Source organism: Alexandromys fortis, unplaced genomic scaffold (assembly GCF_014885135.2).
Source record: "Alexandromys fortis isolate MF-2015 unplaced genomic scaffold, M_Fortis_MF-2015_v1.1 scaffold_115, whole genome shotgun sequence".
Lineage (NCBI taxonomy): Eukaryota > Metazoa > Chordata > Mammalia > Rodentia > Cricetidae > Alexandromys > Alexandromys fortis.
This window is the reverse complement of record NW_026067989.1, coordinates 1,818,628-1,840,367: the sequence shown is the minus strand read 5'-3', so window position 1 is coordinate 1,840,367 and position 21,740 is coordinate 1,818,628. Positions and strand designations below refer to the sequence as shown.

Below are 21,740 nucleotides of genomic sequence, written 5' to 3'. Positions count from 1 at the left end.
TTATTTATTTATTTATTTATTTATTTATTTATTTATTTATTATTTTTTGTTTTTTCGAGACAGGGTTTCACTGTGGCTTTGGAGCCTGTCCTGGAACTAGCTCTGTAGACCAGGCTGATCTCGAACTCACAGAGATCCACTTGCCTCTGCCTCCCAAGTGCTGGGATTAAAGGCGTGCGCCACCATCGCCCAGCTTATTTTTTAAATTAAAAAAAAAATCATTTACTTAATGTGTGTGGGTATTTGTGTATGTTTATGCCTGTTACCCACAAAGGCTAGAAGAGGGTGTCAGATTTCCCTAGAATGGAGTTGCAGATGGCTGAGTCACCATGCTCTTCCTCTGGAAGAGCAGCCATGTTTGTAATTGCTCAGTCATACCTAAACCCCTGGTTTCTAGTTATACATTCCACATCCCACTCTGGCATCCTCCTCATTTCTAAGCAGCTTTTAAAAAGTTATAAAATGATACAGATAGCTGGGCATGATGGCATACACATGTAAATCCCAGCACTCAGGTGGCTAAGGCAGAAAAGATTCTGCATTTCTGCATTCAAGACATTCAAGATCAGTCCTGGTTATATTACTAGACTTCTCTTTCAAAATAAAATAAAACAGTCCAATTAAGATTACTCTGTGCTGTGTCTATAGATACCATCTTGTTATATAGAATAGTTTAACTGCCACCAAACATTTTCTGTGCTGTATCTACTCAATTCTGCCTAGGACCCTAATCCCAAGACTGGCAAATATTTGTCTTTTTACTGTCTTAACATTCTACTTTCCCACAATGTCACCGAGTTGGCAACACCTAGTGTGCTACCTTGTCAGCATGCCTTCTTACACCAAGCAATAGGCATTAAGGTCACTCCATGTCTTCATGATAGGTCATCTTTTTATTGCTGAATATTCAAGATAGAGAGACAAGGTGGGGGGAGGAGAGAGAAGGGGAAGAAAAGGAAAGGAAAAACAAACCACAAACATGGTATGGAGACACAGGACAGAGATCTTTCTCTACTGACTGTTACTTATGTGTACCTGCCATCGCCTAAAATCAACAGACACTTGCTGAGTAAGACGGTGTGCTAGGACAGCTGAGCTATCTCACACAGCATGAAAATTAGGAGGCATACTCAAGGCTCCAGACTTTCTTACTGCAGAATACAGTACAAGTTCGGTAAAAAAGTTTGGCAGAGGCAAGACAGTGCAGTAGGCTGCAGCTTCAAGTCAGTACAACAAGAGTTAAATCCCACCTGAATTAAAGAACAAAGGGTGAAAACCCAGCTGGAACAGCTTACTTAAGTGAATATAGGGAGGAAACCCAGAAAGCCAACTACTCACTGCTACAGACTTCACAGCTTTGATAAGTTTTTTACTTTCCAGATTCTTGAGAATTTTGTTGATTTCTGTTAATGGCAAATTACTTTTATATCGGATATCTCTGCTCCATATTCCTGTAAGAAAGTAGGAACGCTGACAGCACATCCTTTAGCACAAAATTTTATAAGTTTTGTAAAAAAAAAAAAATTAGATAAAGAAACAAAAGTACAAGAGTCAGTAACTAGGTGTATGTTTATATTCTAACTGGAAACTGCTTGGCACGTCAGTGTGTTTTTTGGTTTTTGACAGGGCTTCACCATGCAGCCCTGGCTGGCATGGAACTTGCTGCACAGATCAAGGCGATCATGAACTCTGAGATCCACCTGCCTCTGCCTCCAGAGTATTAGGATAAAGGGTGCCTCATCACCTAGTGGGGCATCTTCTAAAAATATATAACAAGAACATTTTTGTAATGGAAAAAGCATCAATGCTGTAATTAACTTAAATCCAATCTCTCATCCAATTGTTTACCTAATCGCAATTTTCTAAGAGTTTCACTGTAAAAGTGAAACAACTTAAATTTAGGTTAGGGTCAGCTTGCCATCTTCAACCAACCAAAAAACAAAACAAAACATTAGTTTAGAAGTTTCAATGCACATACTTTTATTATTTAAACAACATTCCATTTGTAAGACAGAAAAAAATAAGGCTGTGGTTCTTACTCTCATTAAGTACCCATTGTGGGAAGTCATGAGTTTTCTATCAAAGAAAGAAAGCTGTACATAAAGAGCATATATACAAAACATGTGCTTAGCTCCATGTGACAGGGCATGCCTGCAGTCCCACCACTCAGAAAGATGAGGAAAGAAGATAATAGAAAGCCTGCTCTACACAGTGGGATCCTCTCTTTAAAAATAAACAGAATAAGGAAGACACTTTAGGTCTAGACCTAAAGACAATGAGTCATCCCTCACGTGCTCACCTTTATTACCTGCATCCTCTATGATTTGGTAGACTAGTTTTTCTTGGTTATCGGACCCCTTCATTTTACTGCAGGGAATAAAACAGAATTAAAAAAGGAAAAAAAATGTGGGCTGTGCTATCATCTGCATAACTATTTAAGTTAATTGGCAGACAGGCTATCACACTGACTTTTTGCAAAAGGGCTTACCTCAAAAAGAATGAGACAGCTGTGTGTACCAAAAACAAAAATATCCAAAGTACAGTAAGTGGAAAAAAAAACCAACAAGTTACAGAACAGTATAGAAAGCATGACCCAGTTTTTTTTTTTTTTTAAAAAAAGAAAAGAATAGGGGCTAGAGAGAGAGTTGGCTTGGTGGTTAAGGCCCTGAATGCTCTTCCAGAGGACCCGGGTTCAAGTCCCAGCACCCACATGGCAGCTCACAATTGTCTGTAAATCAAGTTTCAGGGGATCTGACACCTTCACACCAATGCACATAAAATAAAAGTTAAAATAAATAATAAAAAATTCTTTAAAAAGTTAGAAAAGAAAAATATATAAATATATAATCACCTATGAATATTTCAGTGTATCTAGGAGAAATTACCAGGAACAGTTACTCTGGGAAACAGAACACAGGACAGAAAGGAGGGATGGTATGAGTTTCCATCCGTTTGTTTTGTTTTCTGATTTTGAGACAGGTCTTTTGATGTACAGCCTGAACTATCTTCCACCTCATGATCCTTCTGGCTCTATCCCCCAAGTGTCAGGATTATAGGTGTGCAGCACCACACTTAGCTACATTATGTATAGACAGACACACGATACTCACATGCACTAATATCATTAATCTGTGTAGCTAAGGATGGCACTAAACTTTCAGCCCTACTTCCCAAGTTCTGAGATGTGGGTTTATGCCACAATACCTGTTACTATGTTAGCTTTTTTCTAATACATACATTACTTTTACAGTAATCAAAATTTTCTTAAAATTAAAAACCAGGTGCTTACTTACCCAGCATTCTGAGAATCCTTTATTCTATATAAAAGGCCTGTATTACTCCTTAAAAGATCCAACTGACCCTAAAGTGTTTTAAAATAGAAAATTGTCGTCAATTACTTTGGAAATACATCAATTCCAATGGTTAAGTGTCAACAGAGTTTTAAATGTGTTTATCATACAGACTAAACTATTTACTCAAATGTACAATATTAATTCTGTGATAGGAGAAGGGGCAAAAAGATGAACCAATGAACAAAAGGTCTTCAGTGTTGGTATTTTATATAATGAAGCAAAGAAAGATTAAAGTGTATTCTACCATGTTTTAGAAACTCCTGGGTCCAGCATTAAGAGAATCCAGATGTGTGTATCACTGGGCTCGCAGCAGTTATAGGAAAATATAGCCAAGAGGGAGCCCTACTGTGCGTTAGACTGTAAAACATGTTTACATACTGGACAAACTGCAACACCCTACCTCCTTCCCCAATTCACGAAATGGCAAAGTGGGATCACAAAACTCATTCAGAAGTTCCCTTCTGTCACTTATTCAGCCTATTCTAGTCACTTTCATTTACTAAACACCTGTATTGTACCAATATCAAGACAGCTGCTTAAGGGGGCAGTTTGCTGATAGAGGACAGAATAAAGGGCATCATGCAAGCTAGGTGAGTGTTCTACCACTGAGCTACACTCCCAGGCCAAAACAAATTCTAAAAAGGAAGCACACAGATGATGTTGATACTATCTGGTTAGCATCAGGAGAGAAACAAGGTGGATGCATACTCAGAGAAAGGACGGTGGCCCAACTGGGGATCCTGGAGAAAGCAGGAAAGCTGAGCCCTAAAGGACAAGGAGTCATTCTACACAGAAAAAGGAAGCCCAGAAATCCCCAACACTTTTTTTTCTTTGGGTGAAAACAGAAGTCACTAGGCCACTGCTTGTTTGTGTTTTTGTTTTTTTTTAACTAATAAAATTCCATCAGAAAGAAGCCATGCCCACCGTTTACATATCACCGTTCATGACTCATGGCTGCTTCTTGTTAAAATGGCACGCGATACAGTCGTGAGAGAAACCAGATGAATCACAAAGGATATTTTATTTACCAGTTCACAGAGAAAGTCTGCCAAATTCTCATCCCAAAAGGTGAAGACTAAAGTTTAACAAAAGGTTCACCCATCCCTAAAATCTCGCTGTCTAGAGCCAGACAGAAGATAAGGCTGGAAGTTTTAAAAAGCAAACAAGTCATAGCAGGGTTCTTAACGAACGACTAATAAAACGGAGAGGCCCTCGGGAAAAGATTTCAAGCATGGGGCAGTACTTGGTGGAGTGTTTTTCAAAAGTTGGAGGAGAGACATGAGGGCTCCAGGTTCTTGGGCTTCACTGAAAATTCCACTGCCCTGTCTCAGTACTTCTTCCTGCTCTTGAAAAGCTCAGAGTGACACTGTGATACCCAGTGAATAGGCTATGTGATAACTCACAGAAAAATCATAGTGGAAATATTTTATAGGGAATGGCTAAGCGCTAGCAGCAGAAAGCAAAAGAAGGTGAGAACAGATTACACCCATGTGTGCCTTGTGTCAATTAAGCTAATATAATTAGTTATAACAGAATTGCACGTAGTTCCTTCACCTTGCCAAATGGCAAATAATTACGTTCTCTTTCTTTTGTCTTTCCATTCAGACAGCCTAACCTTTTCCCTGGTTTGGAATCAAGTCAGTTTTTGGCTTGACAATTAGCGTACTGGTTCACGAAAAAGAGGCTTATCGTGCTATTATTAGTTCATGTGATTACGGTGAGCAGGAACGGTTGTAATCTACCTCCTGCGAGCTGGAGACTCAAAAAGGCCAGTTGCACAGATCAGCGGTCTAGAGGTGATACACTAGCGTTAGAGATGGACAGTCAAGGGCTGTGGATGGACTCTGAGGGCCTAAGAACAGAGTGCTAAAGACAGAAGACTGGTACTGGAAATCAAAGCAGGTCTGGAGTAAATTCCTCTGTCCTCCTTTTATTTGTTCTGCTTAGGCTGACGCTAGATTGGACGGTGCCCACTCACCTTCTACTCAGTTCAGCGATTCAAATACTTCCATATTCCCAAACATCCCAGAAACAACCTATAGCAAGTTATCTAAGAATCTCACGTCCCTGCCAATTGGCACATAAAGTTAACCATTACAATTATGTGACAGGAACCAATGAAAACCATAATAGCCAACAAATTACACAAATTCGTTGAATTCACCTTACCATAGACAACAGTCTGTTGATGGCCACTGCCCGCTGTTGGGCCTCTATGTGAGGCATTTCATTTTGAATTACTTGATCTGTGATTCCATGAGGGAACTGGTGGCACAATTCTATAATTCTAGAAATAAAGGTATTAATGATTTATGTTAGCTTTTTTCGTAGGGCAAAAGAAGGAAATACAGTATAGCTAGATATTAAAGCTGAAACTCAATGCTATCATTGGGCAAGTGTGGAATGCAGAGATGGGGATGGATATGGTGATTTGCCGTAACTGGAGTCTGTCTGCAAAATTATCCCTTCCAAACAATTTCGAATATCGCCTTAGTAGTAATAAACTCATTACCCATAACTGTTGAGAAAGTTGCTGTCTTTTACCTACGTTATAACCTAAAACTATTTGTGCGCTAATGAGGAGTATTAGCTTTAAGGCACTCGCTGAATCTACTTGACTCAATGATACTTTGTGATCATAAACTGAACCCTGATTTTGCCCGAACGTTCTCCTATGTAATTTCCCTTGGCCACCGAGCAATCTTGAAATCGAACAGGAATTCGAACATGCCCCAGGGGCAAACGCGGGTCTCTTTTCAGGCATTCAGGCCAACGTCCAGGTTCCAGGAGTGTCCTCACTACTATAACAGAATCCTGGCGATGCCAGTTACATAAAGTTCCAAGCTGTCACGCTGCTCTTCTGCTCTCCCTAGTCGGGGGAGGGGGGAGGGAGGAGTAGAACCCCGCAATCCCGCGTGCTCACACAGCCTGCTCCGGCCACTCCCTGGGACTGCGAGAGAAGGGGTCCGGCTGCACTGCATTACCTGTTTTCTATTTCCACCGGATCCGCGTCCGGCGGTTGCACCTTCACCTTCACCTCAGCCATAAGGGCGGTTTTCCAGACTAGAGGAAAAGTCGCCCCGGGAAGCGCGCTGAGAGCCCCGAGTACGGGAGGAGGCGCGCGCCGGGCGGGCGAGGGGCCTTTTTCGTCCGGTCGCGCCGGGCCTTCTTCGTCGGGTCGGCTTGGGGCGTCCGAGGTTTGCCTGCTCCGTTCTGCTCAGCGGTGTCGCCACAGGCTCTCTTTCTGTTATTCCCAAATTTTAGTGTCTGTCCGATTAAAGGCTCGGGCCCCCGTACGCTCAATAGGGGTGCACTCTCTCAGGCCCTTCCAGCCGCCGAGAAGGCATATTATTGGATGCCTACAGCAAAGCCTCGCCCACGGAGCTGGGGGCGGGTTCCAGACAGACTCCTTGGCCCGGAGACAGGGGCGAGGCTAGTTGCTAGGAAATCGTTTTCCCTGCCAATCATCTGCTCGACTCGCGGTGGGCGGGGCGCGACCTGCAGCGTCGGTGGTAACCCAAGCTGCAGCAGAGAAGCAGTCGTGCAGCGCAAGAGCCTAGACACCCGGTTGGCTTCGGCTAAGGTGCATTGGGGGTCCTCATCTCGTCCGTGAGGCTGGAGGAGGGTAAGGAGGAGGGCCGCATACTCGGTTGGGAGGGATCCAGGCATCTCTGCTTCGCGAGGCCGAGGGCTTGACGCGGCGGGTCCTGGTGTGGGCAGCGAGGCGATGGTCTAGGTGAAGGATGTTGAGAGATGCTGGAGGCATGACACTGACAGCAGGCTGCGGTTTGGACCTAGCGAATCAGCCTTCTCTATCTCCTTCGCGTGAGGACCACCGCAACCTTCCAAGGGCAGCTAATACTAACCGTGAGCAAATTAGTCTCTATCCAACTGCGTTTATTTAGAATCTAGTTTTCGGCTGTTTTTATTTTAACTGATTCTTTCTTGAAAGAAAATGCGAATATAGGCAGATCCCTCTACGTCCAGCCTCATTTCTGAACGATGACGTATCTGTGGTGTTTTTTTAAATATTATTATTATTATTAGTCCACAAACTGGAAATTGATCTTTTAAATCTAATTATTCCACTTTTCAGAACAAGGTATGTCAAAACGCAGAGATGTTCCGAGAAACATTATCAGAATTCCAATTACCAAAATTAAAAAAAAATTAGCCTCACCATCGAACAACAAACTGTTGCATGAAAGATTGTAAATAAGAATGAGGGTGAAAATGTTGTCTATAATAGTAGGATGGATATGAACATTATAATTGAATAATCACGTAGCCGTAATTGAAACAGCAATGCAAGGTGCAAATGCTGTGCCAAGATGGCTTCTCCCCACCTCAAAGAAAAGACGCATAAGGCTCCTGTGGTGGTGGTTGTTTACGAAACAGAATAGGAATAGAGCGAATAGGAATCTTGTGTTTGTTGATTTATATCCATGTCAACTTCCTTTCTATTGAGAATTCATGCTCTGCAGCCTTTGCAGTTTTCAGATACGCAATATACTGCAACGGCAAAGGAAAGACCGTGGGCTTAGAACTCCCTTTAAAAGTTGACTCTAAATAAATAATTCATGCTACATGCAAAGTTCCTTGTTCCCTTTATGTAATGAGTTGCCTTGAAGTCAGGAGAATGAGTGTGTATGTTTGCACTAACCGAAGGCAGTGAAGAGTGGATGATCTGGAAGGAACCGAGGTCACAATATTAGCGTGGATTCTGTTCTGCCTCGTTCAGTTAACCTGCCCATTCCACGCAGCTCCTGTCTCCTGTCGGATTCATCTGTGTGCCTTTCCGAGAGGGAAAGCATGTACGTGACGACCCGACAGCAGATCTGCAGCTGAGATGCAATAATCATTTCATTTACTAAATGGGCATTACCAGTAGGTGGCGCATTAATGATGTTCTCGGCAGGTTTTACTGGCTTGCTGCATTTAAGAAAATGGTACTCTGTAGTCTTTGTGTTCAGATACAGATTCATGACGGAATTCTTAATTTAATTTCTTTACATAAGGAGAAAACATGACTGCTGGCTCAGTGTGTGCCCCTCAGATCATACCACTGCGAGTGCCCCAGCCTGGAAAAGCCAACCATGAGATTGATACCAATACTCTTTTGGAAATGAAATCTGGTAGGAATCCTGTGCATTTTGAATTACTTAAAATAGCATTGTCATGCCCTGTATTCATGTGTTGCTGATTTATATCTTTGTATGTTTTCTATTATCTACCACCTGGAGCCACTGTGAGGGTTAAGTGAGTTGCTGTATATGGGTCTATATTCGTTGGCATATTGAGTTGGTATATGTGAAGTACACAAGATTTATCTTATAATAAAATAAACCTTATCCCAGTGGTGGTGGTGGCAGTGCATTCCTTTAATCCAAGCACTCGGAATGCAGGTGAATCTCTGAGTTTGAGTCCAGCCTGATTTACAGAGTGAGTTCTAGAACAGCCAAGGCTACACAGAGAAACCCTGTCTCGAGAAAACAAAAATAAATAAATAAATAAATCTTAACTATTGCAAAAACAAGGTATTCGTAGTAGTATTTAATATTAAGTAGTATTTAATATTAAACCTGTTTATATGCATATAAATAATCTATGTAAAGAAATTTTATAGCTAAGACATATGAACAAATATTTGTGTTAAAAAGCTTTTAAATTTTAATTACATATATATCTATTTAATTTTGATAGTTTAAATGTATATAAAGTATTTATCTGCATTTGTAGAGCTGCCTCCAGGCTCCCTAGTCCAAGATTTCCAAGAATAAGATTCATATTATACTCTAACCTCTTTTATCTGAAAGGCTAACATGTTCAATGGTTTTACATAATGTGATAATATAGATGGTGGTTCTATATTCTCTAATGTTTAGATGTCAAATAAATAAAAATATCCCACTGTTAAATACTAAAGAGAATAATAACCCAATGTAAATGCCTTTATGTCAACACTGGGGAGGCCAAGATAGGAGAACAGTGAATTTGAGGCCAACCTGTGCTACCTTTGGAGAGATTGAAATAGAGATAATTGGATATATAGATATACATATGTGCATATGTATGTATGCACATATATATGCACACACACATATTTATATGGAGAGGGAAGGGGGAATGAAAGAAGAGAGTTTGATTTAACAACAGAGAAGTTGTGAATATGACCAAGGTCTTGGGTTCAGTCCCCATTGCTGCAAAATTAACAAATAAGAAATGAATGAAAGAAAAATACCAAGTAGTTTTTTTTCATGTGCAGAATCTAGGTTTTTCCTTTAAAGACTTGAAAGTTGGGAGGGGGGACCTTTGGGAGGAGGAAAGGGGAGTGATGGAGCTCAGTGGTTCAAGATTATGGACTGTGTACTCAGCCCAGCAGAACTTAACCACATATTATAAGCATATGGCTCAACTAATTTTGCATGTATTAGGATGTTCAAATCTATTGCCATTTCAACTTGGAAGTCATTAGTCATTTTCTTTTTAACTAAATCTTTTTCTTTTTCCTACTCCCATTTTCTTTCCTAAGAATATTTTTTTATTTTATGCATATGGGTGTTTTGTCCTCGTGTATGCCTGTGTACCACAAGCCTGCCTAGTACCTACCGAGGCCAGAAGAGGGCATTGGATACCTTGCTACTGGAGTTACAGAGTTGTGAGCCACTGTGAACACTGGAAATCTTTTGTTATTTAGCAAGTTTATTAATCGCTCAGGCACTCAGTTGCCATCTATAAAATGGGTACAGTGTAGGACCTACCTCATCCAGTAATGTGAACGAATACATGAAGTGAGCTCATTCATGCAAAGCACTGTGTTGGCACAGACAGCAGGATCATTATCACTTACTCGGTGTGTGTGTGTCTCTTTGTTTTTAACAGATAATCATTACACAGGGACTTGTTATGTCAATGTTAATTATGGTTATCCTGTTCTGGATTTTTCAGACACCCCAGATGTCAACATTTATTACACCCTGGATGGCAGCAAGCCTGACTTCCTAAAGAAAGTTGGTTCTGGTGAAAATAATACATTTAAGTACATAAAACCTATTACTCTGCCTGATGGGAAAATACAAGTTAAAGCTGTTGCCGTCTCTAAGTAAGTTAAGAGCATGGTAGGCAAATAAGCATGGTTTTGTTTCTCTATATAGCCCTGACTGTCCTGGAACTCTCTCTCTGTAGACCAGTCTGGCCTTGAACTCAAAGATCTACCTGCTTCTGCTTCCTGAGTACTGGGATTAAAGGCATGGGCTTCCATTCCCAACTACATTATATTCTAATTTTATTTATTTCTTTTTAGGAGAACCAATGTGTTAGAAAGACATTAAAGAAAAAGTTATGCTAATTTTAGTACTTATATTATTTGCATTTTATTGAGGTATAAAGTCCATAAATCATAAGTATATAACTCAATAAATGTTGCATATATTAATAACATTTTCATTTCAAATTCCACACTGGAGTTCTGGGGAGGAAAAGCTTTCTAAAGAGCTTCCTTTGGCTCTAAGGAAAGTGCCATTTGGTGGATGATTCTTTTATTCTCTGGGATGTGACGTCATTCTTTGTTTCATTTTGTATTGACTTAATTGATGTTCAAAGCTATTGCCATTTCAACCTGGAGGCCATTAGCCACTTCCTTTTTCCTAAATCCTTCTTCTCCTACTCCCATTTTCTTTCTTAAGAATATTTATGTATGTATGTATTTTGGTTTTTTGAGACAGAATTTCTCTGTGTAACAGTTTTAATTGCCTTGAAAATCACTTTGTAGACCAGGCTGGCCTCAGACTCACAGATCCTTGCCTCTGCCTCCCTGAGTGCTGGGATTAAAGGGTGAGTTACCGTGACTAGCCTTGATTATTTTCTTATTGATAATTTTCTTTTAACATTTCCTTATTTCCTGGGGAGAAGGTTTCCCATCAGAGTAAGGAAGGAATGAAAGAACACAGTTGGATGAGAAGGGCAAAGAACTTGGGAACGTGTCAGGAAGGGGAGGGTGTTGTCAAGGGTTGGTGGCCTACACTGACATCAAATCCCAGTGTCCTCTCACCTGCTGCTTCTTTAAAGGCCTCCTTGTGGTCAACAGTGTCCTGCCCCCCCCCCATCATACTTTATCATGCATTAGCAGTGACTGTGCAGTTTGTCCTTCTCCACCACTGACCTCACATAGGGCTCACAACAGATAAAGCCAAGCAGGAGCAAAACCTGTCTGGAACTAAGGGTGGAGTTCTGCGACAGAGGAATAGAGGTGAACAAGCATTTACTCAGCACAGATGGGGAACAAACCAGACCAAACACAGACCAAAGTAAAGATGCTACCAAAGCCCAGCTTGACGAAACAATGGGTTTTATTGGGTTACTTGCAGGAACATGAGTGTGTGCGGTGGGGAACTTGCACGAAGAGAAATGACTCAAAGACAGCCACACCACCAAATGCCCACCCGGGGTGGGTGACAGCCTGTGAAAGTTGGAGCCCTGGAGCACACTTTACAGCCAACTCGCAGGCAGCTGGATATGTCAGAGAATGTCTTCCAGGCAGCTCTGCTGGCCTCTGCCTTTTCCAGGTGCTTTAGCCAGTCCGAGCCTCTTTTAGGCAGCTCTGCTTGTCTGAGAGCATCTCCCAGCAGTCCTTACTTCTTATGTAAGCTTGGGGAAGGAGGGGCCTAGTAGTTCATTTGGGACACTTCTGAAGCTACTGAGTTTTTACCAGGTGCCCTGCAGGATGGACTGTTTCACCTCCCTTTAGAACATCCTAAGTCTCAACAAGCTTCCTTCCAAAAGAGAATGTTTCATCTCAGAGGAACTTGCTACACAATTCTACTGTGAGCTTTCAGCGCAAGTGTTTGGGAGCTCAGATTCCTCTGAGAATAATAGCTTCTTCAGTAGACTCCTGAAGGACCCCAGTTTTTGCAATCAAGGTTGATAAAGCAAATATAAGTAGCTATTCAGAATAGCTCACAGTGCTCCCCATCTGTAGCTCCTTGAAATACACACACACACACACAGCCTAACATATCAGATCTGTATTTTAGATATACATGTAAACGATATAGATACATACATATATATACCTGGAGGCAGTGATTCAAACTTGTTATATACAGACCCTGTTCAGGAGGCAATGCAATGGAGAGATCTGAATGCCATGTGCACAGGCAGCAAAGGCAGGGAGAAAACTCTAGAGAAGGAACTGAGTGTAGAAAGAACACAGGACTTGGAAACTAGTGGTTACTTTTGTGTTACAATGGCCAAAATACCTGAGAACACTTGAAAAAGGAGGACTTACCTGGACTCGGTTTCAAAGGTGTCAGCCCAATCAAGATGGGAAAGAGAAGATCACATTAGGGCCATCAGAGAGTAAAGAAAAAGAACACAGGAAGGGACCAGGGCAAGATGTAGTCTCTGCAGACATGACTCCTGGTGACCTGCTTATTCCAGTCAGGCACCTCCTGCCTTTTCCTTTCCCCAATAATTCCATCATATTATAAATTCATCAAGGAATGATTTACCGATTAAGTCAAGACACAGCATTCAGACACCCCCAAAGTGTGCCTTACTAATCCTTTAGGCCTTTCTCAATCCAATTAAGTTGACAAGATTATCACCACAGAGATTTGAAGATTTTAATCCTACTTAATCATTCAGTCAGGGTCACCTTAGTTATGTGGCTCTCTGACTTTCCTTTATTTGTTAGTCCTCGTTTCTGGGTTACTAGAATTTCAGAGTTGACTTAACTCAGAACTCGAGAGTTTGTGCCTGGGTGAACCCCAGCTGTAGTGGCCGCAGACAAAGGCAAGTCTCGGGGGCTCACTGGTCACCAGCATAGCTGAATCGGTGAGCCCTGGGTTCAGTGAGAGACTCTTCTAAAAAACAAAGTGGAGGCCATGCTTGGTGGTTCACACCTTTAATCTCTGCACTTGGGAGGCAGAGACATGTGGATCTCTAAGTTTGGGGCTAGCCTGGTCTACAGAGCAAGTTCCAGGACAGTCAAGGTTCTACAGAGAAGTCTTGTCTAAAGAAACTATAAACAAATAACTAGATAGATAGATAGATAGATAGATAGATAGATAGATAAGATAAGATAAGATAAGATAAGATAGGAAGGAAGGAAGGAGAGCTGGGGTCGATGGCTTAATGGATAATGGCTTAATGGATAAAGACACCTGACATCCATCTCTAGCTTCCACACGCTTGCACACACATGCATATACACCCATATCCACACATGCATGTACACCCATATCCACACATGCATGTACACCCATATCCACACATGCATGTACACCTATATCCACACATGCATGTACACCCATATTCACACATGCATTACACCCATATCCGCACATGCATGTACCACCACATGAACATGTACATAGACCACATGTGTACAAACGCCAAGAAACATTTTGGTTGCCATTAGGAGTATTACTTGCTACTAGAAACTAGTGCAGTGTTACTCAACCTTTCTAATGCTGCACCCTTTAATACAGTTCCTCAAGTTGTGGTGACCCCCCAACCTTATAATATTTTGTCACTACTTCATACCTGTAGTTTTGCTACTGTTATAAGGTAAATATATGATAAACAAGATAATCAAGATATGTGACCCCCACAGGGGTCATGACCCACAGGCTGAGAACCACTGATCTAGTGGTTAATGGGGAGAGTTGCAGCTTGTCATTTTATAATGTAGAGGATAGCCTCACACTTCAATAGTTTTCAGTAGGCTGAGAAAACTTGACCCAAACCAAATTGTGACTTCCCATTAATCCATCTTGGTAATTTGCTTGTAGTCATTCAGAAAATTCTGATTTTTAGTGCTGATGTTTGGACTTAGGCCTTGCATGTAGGAAGTCATGCTGTGAACTGTGCTACACCCCAGCTCTTTAATTCTGATATTTCATTGAAAGGATAGTATTTGTAGAGCTAAAGGTGCCCAGAGATGGCTTTTATGCAGGGTATAACTTATGTTGGTGCATGCATATTTAAGGTCGCTATCCTGAGCCCTAATAGAGGTGTATGTGCATTTAAATGCATTTTAGGCTCTGAGTGAGATTTATAACTCTAACCTCAAACCTAATCTTTTTGGGGATGAGAGAGGGCTATTCTCGGGTTGATATCCTTCTACCTACCATGAAGCGTAAGCTGGTCTGTGGGCACATGCCTTAGCTGGGCATCCAAGGACAGGGCCATCTGTGCTAGGGAGATAACCTAGGCCTTAAAGGAGTGGAGCAAGTGGCTGAGAACCAGGATGACATCAGGGTGGGGTCTGAGTGCTCCTTCAGGAACCGTAGAGAAGTGTGCTAATAGGACAGCTGAGGGGATGCAGTAGTTCATGGATACATCATCTTATGTGCATCAGACAGCTGCAGCTTTGGTCTTACATGTTAAATGCTTCTCCAAAGTTTAGTCTAAAGTGAGTCCTTCCAGTCACCGAACATGGAAATACTCACGAAGCACAGAAAGCCAAATGTGTGGTTATGTCAACACTGTCACTCAGTTAGTGATTATTTAGATGAATTCCATATTTTTGAGAATTTTTCTACCTTCTAGAATACAGCTTTAAACATCTATAATATTTTGTTAGGTATTTCTCAACTGTATTAAAATTGATGTTTACATATTTATGATTTTACATAAAGAATCTTAAGCCTTTGGGGACATTTTATTTGCTTAGACTTTATAAACCTTTTTAAAGGAATGTATAAAATCTGAGAAATTACCAAAGTGCAAGTAAAACATCTCAAAGATCAGTCTAAAAATCGACAAGAGCACGCAAACAAAGGACTCGAAGAAAAGCAGGTGAGTGACAAGCATAGTGGTGAGCGCTGGGCAGATCAGCCAGAATCACACCCACGAGGCACTGTCATGTAAAGAAAATTATCAGGGAGCTGTGCTCCGCCGTGAGCTTTCAGAGCAAGTGAGTCAGCGTGACAGTTAAAACATCCTGTGATGCTCCCAGCACCGGGATGATGATACAGTTCTGCCTGCCCCAGCATCCGCTTCTCCCTTCTCTAATAATGTCCCAGGCTGTGGCTCATGGATATATGTAGAAATGACATGTGAAACTTCCAGGCTTTGTTTTTAAAGGGAAGCAGGGTGGGTTCTGCTTCTCACTGTGGGTGTCACTCACGTTGGATCACGAGAATGAGTGCAATGTGCTAGGGATGATGGAACAACAAGATGGAAAGTGGTCCCCATGACATCTGCATTCCTTACTTTTCTTAGTGCTATGATTAAAAATACCTGATAAAAGCAGTCCAAGGAAGGAAGGATTTCTTTTGGCTCACAGTTTGAGGGTATGGGCCATCAAGGAAGGGAATTCATGGTGACTGGATCCCAAGACGGCAGGTCACATTGCGTCTACAGTCAGGAAGCAGGGCGGAGCTCACTTTTTCTCTTTTTTGAAGTGCGGGACCCCAGTCTACTCCAGGATGGATCTTCTCACCTCAGTTAATCCAGCATTAACCATTATAACACCTCGACTCTATACCCTCTGTCTTAGCCAGTGTTCTGTGGCTGTGAAGGAATACCATGAGCAAGGCGAAGAAAGCAATTGGGAGCTTCCTTATAGTTGAGAGGTTTAGTCTGTTAATATCATGGTGGGAAGCAGGAAGACACTGGAGCAGTAGCTGACAACGACACCTTGATCTATAGGCAGAGAGAGAGAGAGAGAGAGAGAGAGAGAGAGAGAGCGAGAGAGAGGTTGATTGATTGATTGATTCTGTGTTTGGCATGTTTTGAACTCTCAAAACCTACCTGCAGTGACACATTTTTTCCAACAAAGCCGTATCACCTAATCCTTTCAAAATGTGCCACTCCCTGGTGACCAAATCTGTGAGCCAATGGTGTCATTCTCTTTCCCCCCCCCCCCCCCCCCCACACACACACTGTCTTTGGACTGCGCACACTTGTTGATTCTGGTTTGTTTGTTTTTAAGTCATTACTTTTGTTCCAGTTGTAGCAGTCAACCCATCTCCTAACATACAGAGGAACTCCTCAAGCAAATATCTACAAAGAACATGATCAGGTGTGATCAGATGGTCCACAAGTAGACAGTACTTGTCATTGATGTGTGGAGAAATCAGAGCCCATACATAATGTCCGTGAGAGTGGGGGAAGGGAGAGACTGGCCCAAGAACAAGAGTTTGTGAAAGAAGTCATCCAGTCCCAATCCGATGGTACCACATGAGCGTCCACATGAGAGCCTCCTGGCTGCCACCCGTTTACCAGGGCCTGGGGTTTGAGGCCCCAGCTTCTGGGCGGTTAGCTGTGCAGCAGTAGATACAGGTGACCCAAATGACAATGAGGTAAGGAAACACTGTGGAAATTGGGATACTTTTCTGATTGAAAGTTTAATGAATTAGCAAGAATAGAAAGAACAGAACAGCATTTTCATTAATGCTTTACTTATGTGAGAGGGGTTTCATCTTTCAAAGGATTGCCCCTAGATTTGACTTTTTCATCTTCCTCTGAGCATCTAATAGCAAGTATTGTTTCTGTGCACAAGCTGCTCCATTGGATTCAATAGTCACTATGTAGCTGTGTTTCACATCTTCGTTAACTGTACGGTTCACAGTAAAACTTACTCCAAATGAGAAGAGCCTTTCATTAAAGCAAACAGTAGTCAAATCCATGGCACTGAATGCTAGAGACCCAAGAATTCCAAGTGTGGAGTATCCACTGGCACGAGCCTTGTATTTATATTATTTGTGCTGATTAGTTTTGAGGGGTGTGTGTGTCTGTGTGTGTTTGTGTGTGAACTTGACATAGCTAGAGTCATCTGGGAAGAGGAAAACTTGACTGAGAAAGTAACGCCATCATACTAACCTGAAGGCAAGTCTAGATATGTGAGGGCCCAGCCCTCTGTGGGCGGTATCACCCCTGAACTGTGGTCCTTGATTGTATGAGAAGGATGGCTGAACATGCTGTGGGAAGCAAGCCAGTAGGCAGCGCTCCTCCACAGTCTGCTTTAATTCTTGCCTTTAGGTTTCTGACTTGAGTTCCAGCCCTGGATTCCCTCAGTGATGGATGTAAGCTGTAAGCCAAATGAACTCATTCCTCCCCCAGGTTGTTTTGGTCTTGGAGTTTTATCACAGCTGTAGGGAGCTAAAGCAGAACACAAGAGCTGTCAAATCCATGGTGCTAAATGCTTGAGGCCCTAGGATCGCAAGTGCTGGGTGTCCACCCACACAAACCTTGTCTTTATCTGTATTATTAAAACTACAACAATAGAAATGAAAGCTGCTTTACTTTTAAAAATGAACTTTAGAATGAGATCATTAAACATTTTAAATATAAATACTTAAGTACATTTTGAATATAAATAGTGTGTGTTTTGTGTCAGATAAATATCTAAGCTGTCTGCCCAGAATTCTGGTCTCAGAGAAAATGACCGGAGATCATTACAAAGAAGATGCTTCATAGCTGGTCCATTTTAAAAACAACTGTGATCCTTTAAGGAAACCACTTTGGCCTTTCTATCAGAGATTTCTGTTGGCCTTTTATTGATAAACTATCTTTTGTTTGAAGCCTCACAGTATAGATTGTGTTTATTTATTTTTTAAAATTACTTTTGAGACAGTAGTGATGTCATGTACCTTTAATCCCCGCACTTGGGGAGGCAGAAGCAGGGTGATCTCTGTGAGTTCAAGGCCAGACTGGTCTAAAGAGCAAGTTCCAGGACAGCTAGGACTGTTAAAAAGAGAAACCCAGTCTCAAAACAAACAAACAAACAAACAAAAAACCTTTTGATTTATTTTTATTTTATGTGCATGAGTCTTTTGCCTGTTTACCACATTCATACAGTGCCCCTGGAGGCCAGAGGAGGGAGTCAGATCCCCTGGAACTGCTTTTGTAGACAGTTGTAGATCACCATATGGGTGCTTGGAATTTAATTCAAGTCCTTTGGAAGAGCAGCCGGTGCTCTTGAACTTGCAGTGATCTGCCTCTATGCCTGGCTTTCCAGGAATGTTTTTGAAGATCCAGAGCAGACCTAGAAAAAAGATACAAGAGATGCCAACCACTTTCCTGAGCTTGGGCTCCGTGCCGCTGAGGCCAGGATTCGAGGCAGGCAGGGTAGGAAGGAGTGCTGCACACTGGCCTAAGGCTCTGTGAACAGCACCGGGCTGGGGCAGGGTCTAGAGTTCCAGAATCACTGCTGAAGACCGAATCCACCCTGCCCTTCGCCCCTAACCCTCACCTCTCACGGCCTCCTTAGCTGAAAGTATATTTTAATTTTTCCAACTTAAAAGGTAACAACCTTAGCGGCTACATTAAATAACTTAAGCATCATCTTGACTGCTAGCCACCTGGGGGTGCACAAAGATGGGGACAGACCACCGAAGTCTAATAAACCAGAAGCAAACTTTATTACAGAAACCAGAACCCAGGAAAAAATAAAATAAAAAGTCTCCATGGGGCACAAGAAGCTTATCAGCTAGCTGAGACCACAGCCAGAGATGGTTTGTGTAAGACTGTGGCAGAGGCCAGTTTCTGAACCCACCTTTTTATAGTAGGGACACCACGTATAGGTCTGAACAAAGGAATTTGTTCAATCTCAAGGTAAAACTCAGATACAGATGGCCTTACTTTACAATCTTCATTAGCAGAGTTTTTTTTAGTTAAAAACTTGTGTTTGTACTTAATCTGTTGTCTTCCCTGGTACTTGCAGGTGGTGTTTACTGAAGCCCTGTGCTCTCCCCTTTGATGCTGCCAGTTTCACATAGCAGGGATGATGTCATGTATCTGTTTCCTAAAAGTTGACTGGATAGCTCTCAGTTTGTAGAGAGATGCTTTGGCCTTGTAAATAGAGCTATGGGTTGTAAAGCAAAATAACCCACTTAATAGTTAATCCTCAAGCTGCTGAGAAAGCTGCTGACAGTCTGTCCTCATTCTCCTAGACTTACAACTGTATATTTATTTTTACATTCTTATTTTGGGAATCTACATTTTTATTTTCTTATTCTTGGACTCTTCACCTGGAACGTTTGTGTAAGATACTCTCTCCTTTTTAAAAATTTGATTTTCAGAGACTGCAGACAAAGTGGAATTGTGACAAAGGTGTTTCAGGTTGACTATGAGCCCCCGAAGATTGTCTCCCCTGAAGAGAGTGTTGAAGGCTTTTCAAAGCAGGCAAGTAATGAAGCCAAAGAATGTTCCAACTGTCACTGTGTTTCATCCTTTCTTGCTCAGTGGGGACACCCTCCTTTCTTTACAGCGCCTCTACTCACAGTCAGATAAATCCTCATGATTAAGGTCAGGATCAACCATTGTGAAGAACCTTCACTGATTTCCCCGCCTTGGTCAAACCTTCCTCTCTAAGATTGGGATTCTGACTGGGTCCTGTCACTGCCTGTGCTGTTGTCTGCAGCGACTATCTGTGACAAAGCAGAAACCATTTAGCATGCCGCCCCTTCCACCCTGCCTGCCCTGTCTGTGAAGGCTGCATAAACTCCAGATAAACAAGCTGTTTGCTCTCTTCTCCGTCCCTGCACCAGGCCTTGGCTGGGGAAAGTGACCTGAGCATATGTTTTCTTGGTTTCTCGTCAGCCTTTCCGGTTTGCAAGCTCCAAGGTGGCAGGCAGTAAGCAGGGGTGTGGTACTCTTCGCAGAGCTCAGGGGCAGGCAAGGGAGGGCAATGAGTGCATATTAGGTGAATGGAATAGTCAGGCTAAGTAGACCCATCTGTTAACGTCTTCTCCTGGGGAAAACTATAATTCTTCCCTTCTGTAGAGAGTTAATCTGGTAGGCATAAGAAGGGTGTTTGAAACTTCAGCCCTGGGTTATAGCACCAGTGGTCCAGGTAAGAGGGCCAGACAGTGGCCACCCAACCAGGAGGTCTCAGTCGTGGGGTACTTGTAGAGAGTGACAGAGAAGGTTTGTGGGGCTGTTACTTATAAAGCTAGGTGGTAGCCCTGAGACCAAAGCGCGTGTTGTGGGACCAGAGTGGCTGCAAGTGGATTAGTGGGGGTGGTCTCTAGTGTGACCGATGCAGGGACAGTCATCAGGACTCAGGCCCAAGTCAGGTAGAAGGGACGGAGTCCGCAACAAAGAAAGGCTGAGGAGAAGAGTCTTCGGATGACTGTCTGGGCAGGTAGTGTGTATAAGGCCTGTCATTTTGGGTCTGACCCCATCCTATTTTCCCCTCTGATTCTTTTCTTATGCTATTACTGTCTCTAATAATGACACTATCCATGTCTGCTATCTTGGCTGCTTGACCTGGTGAGGCCTTCCAGCCAGACTTGAAACTGTGGGTTTCCAGCAAAAACGGGCATCACTTTATAAAAACTACCCTCATCCCTCACAAGTGAGAAGTGCCCACCATGACACTGTCTGTACCACAACTTTTGATTCTCACACTCTAAGGCTGTGTAATCAAGTGCCGTGTAATCTCTTTATTCCTAGGAATTAAAAAATGGGTTTGTCGGACCAAAATTAAGGAAGAAGTATAAGAATGCTGAAAACAAGTCAACTTGGAACGTTAACCTTAGACGGCTTGCAGGTACGATGAGGAAGAAGGGAACCTAAGCAGGCTTCCTGCATGCTCACTATGTGCTTCTTCTGAACTTGTGTTGAAACAAGAAAAACAGGAAGGCAGGCTACAATTTGACCATGAGAGATAAGCAAGCAGTCGGACAAATTTGATTTATTGAATGATTGTATTGAAGGAACCAGGGGGGGCTCACCTAACAAAGAAAGGATCATCAGGTTTAGAAAGAGGGGGTGTTAAGATAAATTTTAAACAGAAACTGAGTTTTGCTAGCATTGAGTAAAACTGAGCTGCACGAGAAGGACCAGCATAAATGTGGATTCAGGTTTGGTTACCTTGGAAACTGTGAAGGTACGTGTAGGATGTGTTCAGCCTGTGGTTAGAAAATGAGCCTGCCTTTTTATGTCTTGGGGACCTGCAAAATAGCTTATCAGGGAAAAGCATTTGGCGTGCAAATATGCCCCCATGGCTAGAAGCCTCCAGGAAAGGATTACATCACATTCTTTCCAGCAGCGACTGCTCTAAAGTCACCTCCCCAAGTCAGTGAATAGAACTGAGAAATAATTAACCCAGTCTAAGAAGATAGCCTTCCTTGATACCATCTACAATGTTCCATGCCAAGCTAAGAAAACAGACCAGTGCTATTACAAAGTTAACAGGTAATATCATTTCAACTAAAAAGAAAAAAAAATCATGGCAGCCTCTTCTTTGCATGGCTATTGCTTACTTACCCAGAAGTCCAGAAACTTTGCTGTCTGAAGTCACGTAACTAAGACCTCAACTTTTCCTAAAAGACCCAGTCACTTTATTGTTGTTGTTGTTTTTAGAAAACAAATAAACAAAAACTCCCAACAGTATTGTTGTTGTTATTGTTTGTGTGGGGGGTGCACGTGTGC

General features: G+C 42.2%; 2 protein-coding genes across 4 annotated transcripts in view; one reads left to right on the top strand and one right to left on the bottom strand.

Moving 5' to 3' along the window:
- Polr3f (RNA polymerase III subunit F) overlaps window positions 1–6,721 on the bottom strand; it is a 13,803-nt gene extending 7,082 nt beyond the window's left edge. Inside the window, exons 1-5 of the mRNA XM_050159609.1 lie at window positions 6,338–6,721; window positions 5,523–5,640; window positions 3,294–3,361; window positions 2,300–2,367; window positions 1,246–1,451 (exon numbers count right to left, since the gene is read on the bottom strand). Coding sequence (XP_050015566.1) covers window positions 1,246–1,451; window positions 2,300–2,367; window positions 3,294–3,361; window positions 5,523–5,640; window positions 6,338–6,399 — 522 coding nt within the window. The 5' untranslated portion in view covers window positions 6,400–6,721. The remainder of the gene's footprint in view (window positions 1–1,245; window positions 1,452–2,299; window positions 2,368–3,293; window positions 3,362–5,522; window positions 5,641–6,337) is intronic.
- Dzank1 (double zinc ribbon and ankyrin repeat domains 1) overlaps window positions 1–21,740 on the top strand; it is a 64,436-nt gene that overhangs the window by 8,331 nt on the left and 34,365 nt on the right. For 2 of the 3 annotated variants that reach the window (XR_007594891.1, XM_050159560.1), the window contains exons 1-5: window positions 6,831–6,978; window positions 8,372–8,488; window positions 10,302–10,455; window positions 19,385–19,487; window positions 20,760–20,856. Coding sequence is in view for 2 of the 3 variants with exons in the window: in XM_050159560.1 (XP_050015517.1) it covers window positions 8,380–8,488; window positions 10,302–10,455; window positions 19,385–19,487; window positions 20,760–20,856 (463 nt within the window). In the remaining variant the exon portion in view is untranslated. Of the gene's footprint in view, window positions 1–6,830; window positions 6,979–8,371; window positions 8,489–10,301; window positions 10,456–19,384; window positions 19,488–20,759; window positions 20,857–21,740 lie in introns of those variants that run through there. The other variant, XM_050159561.1, reaches the window with a different exon arrangement.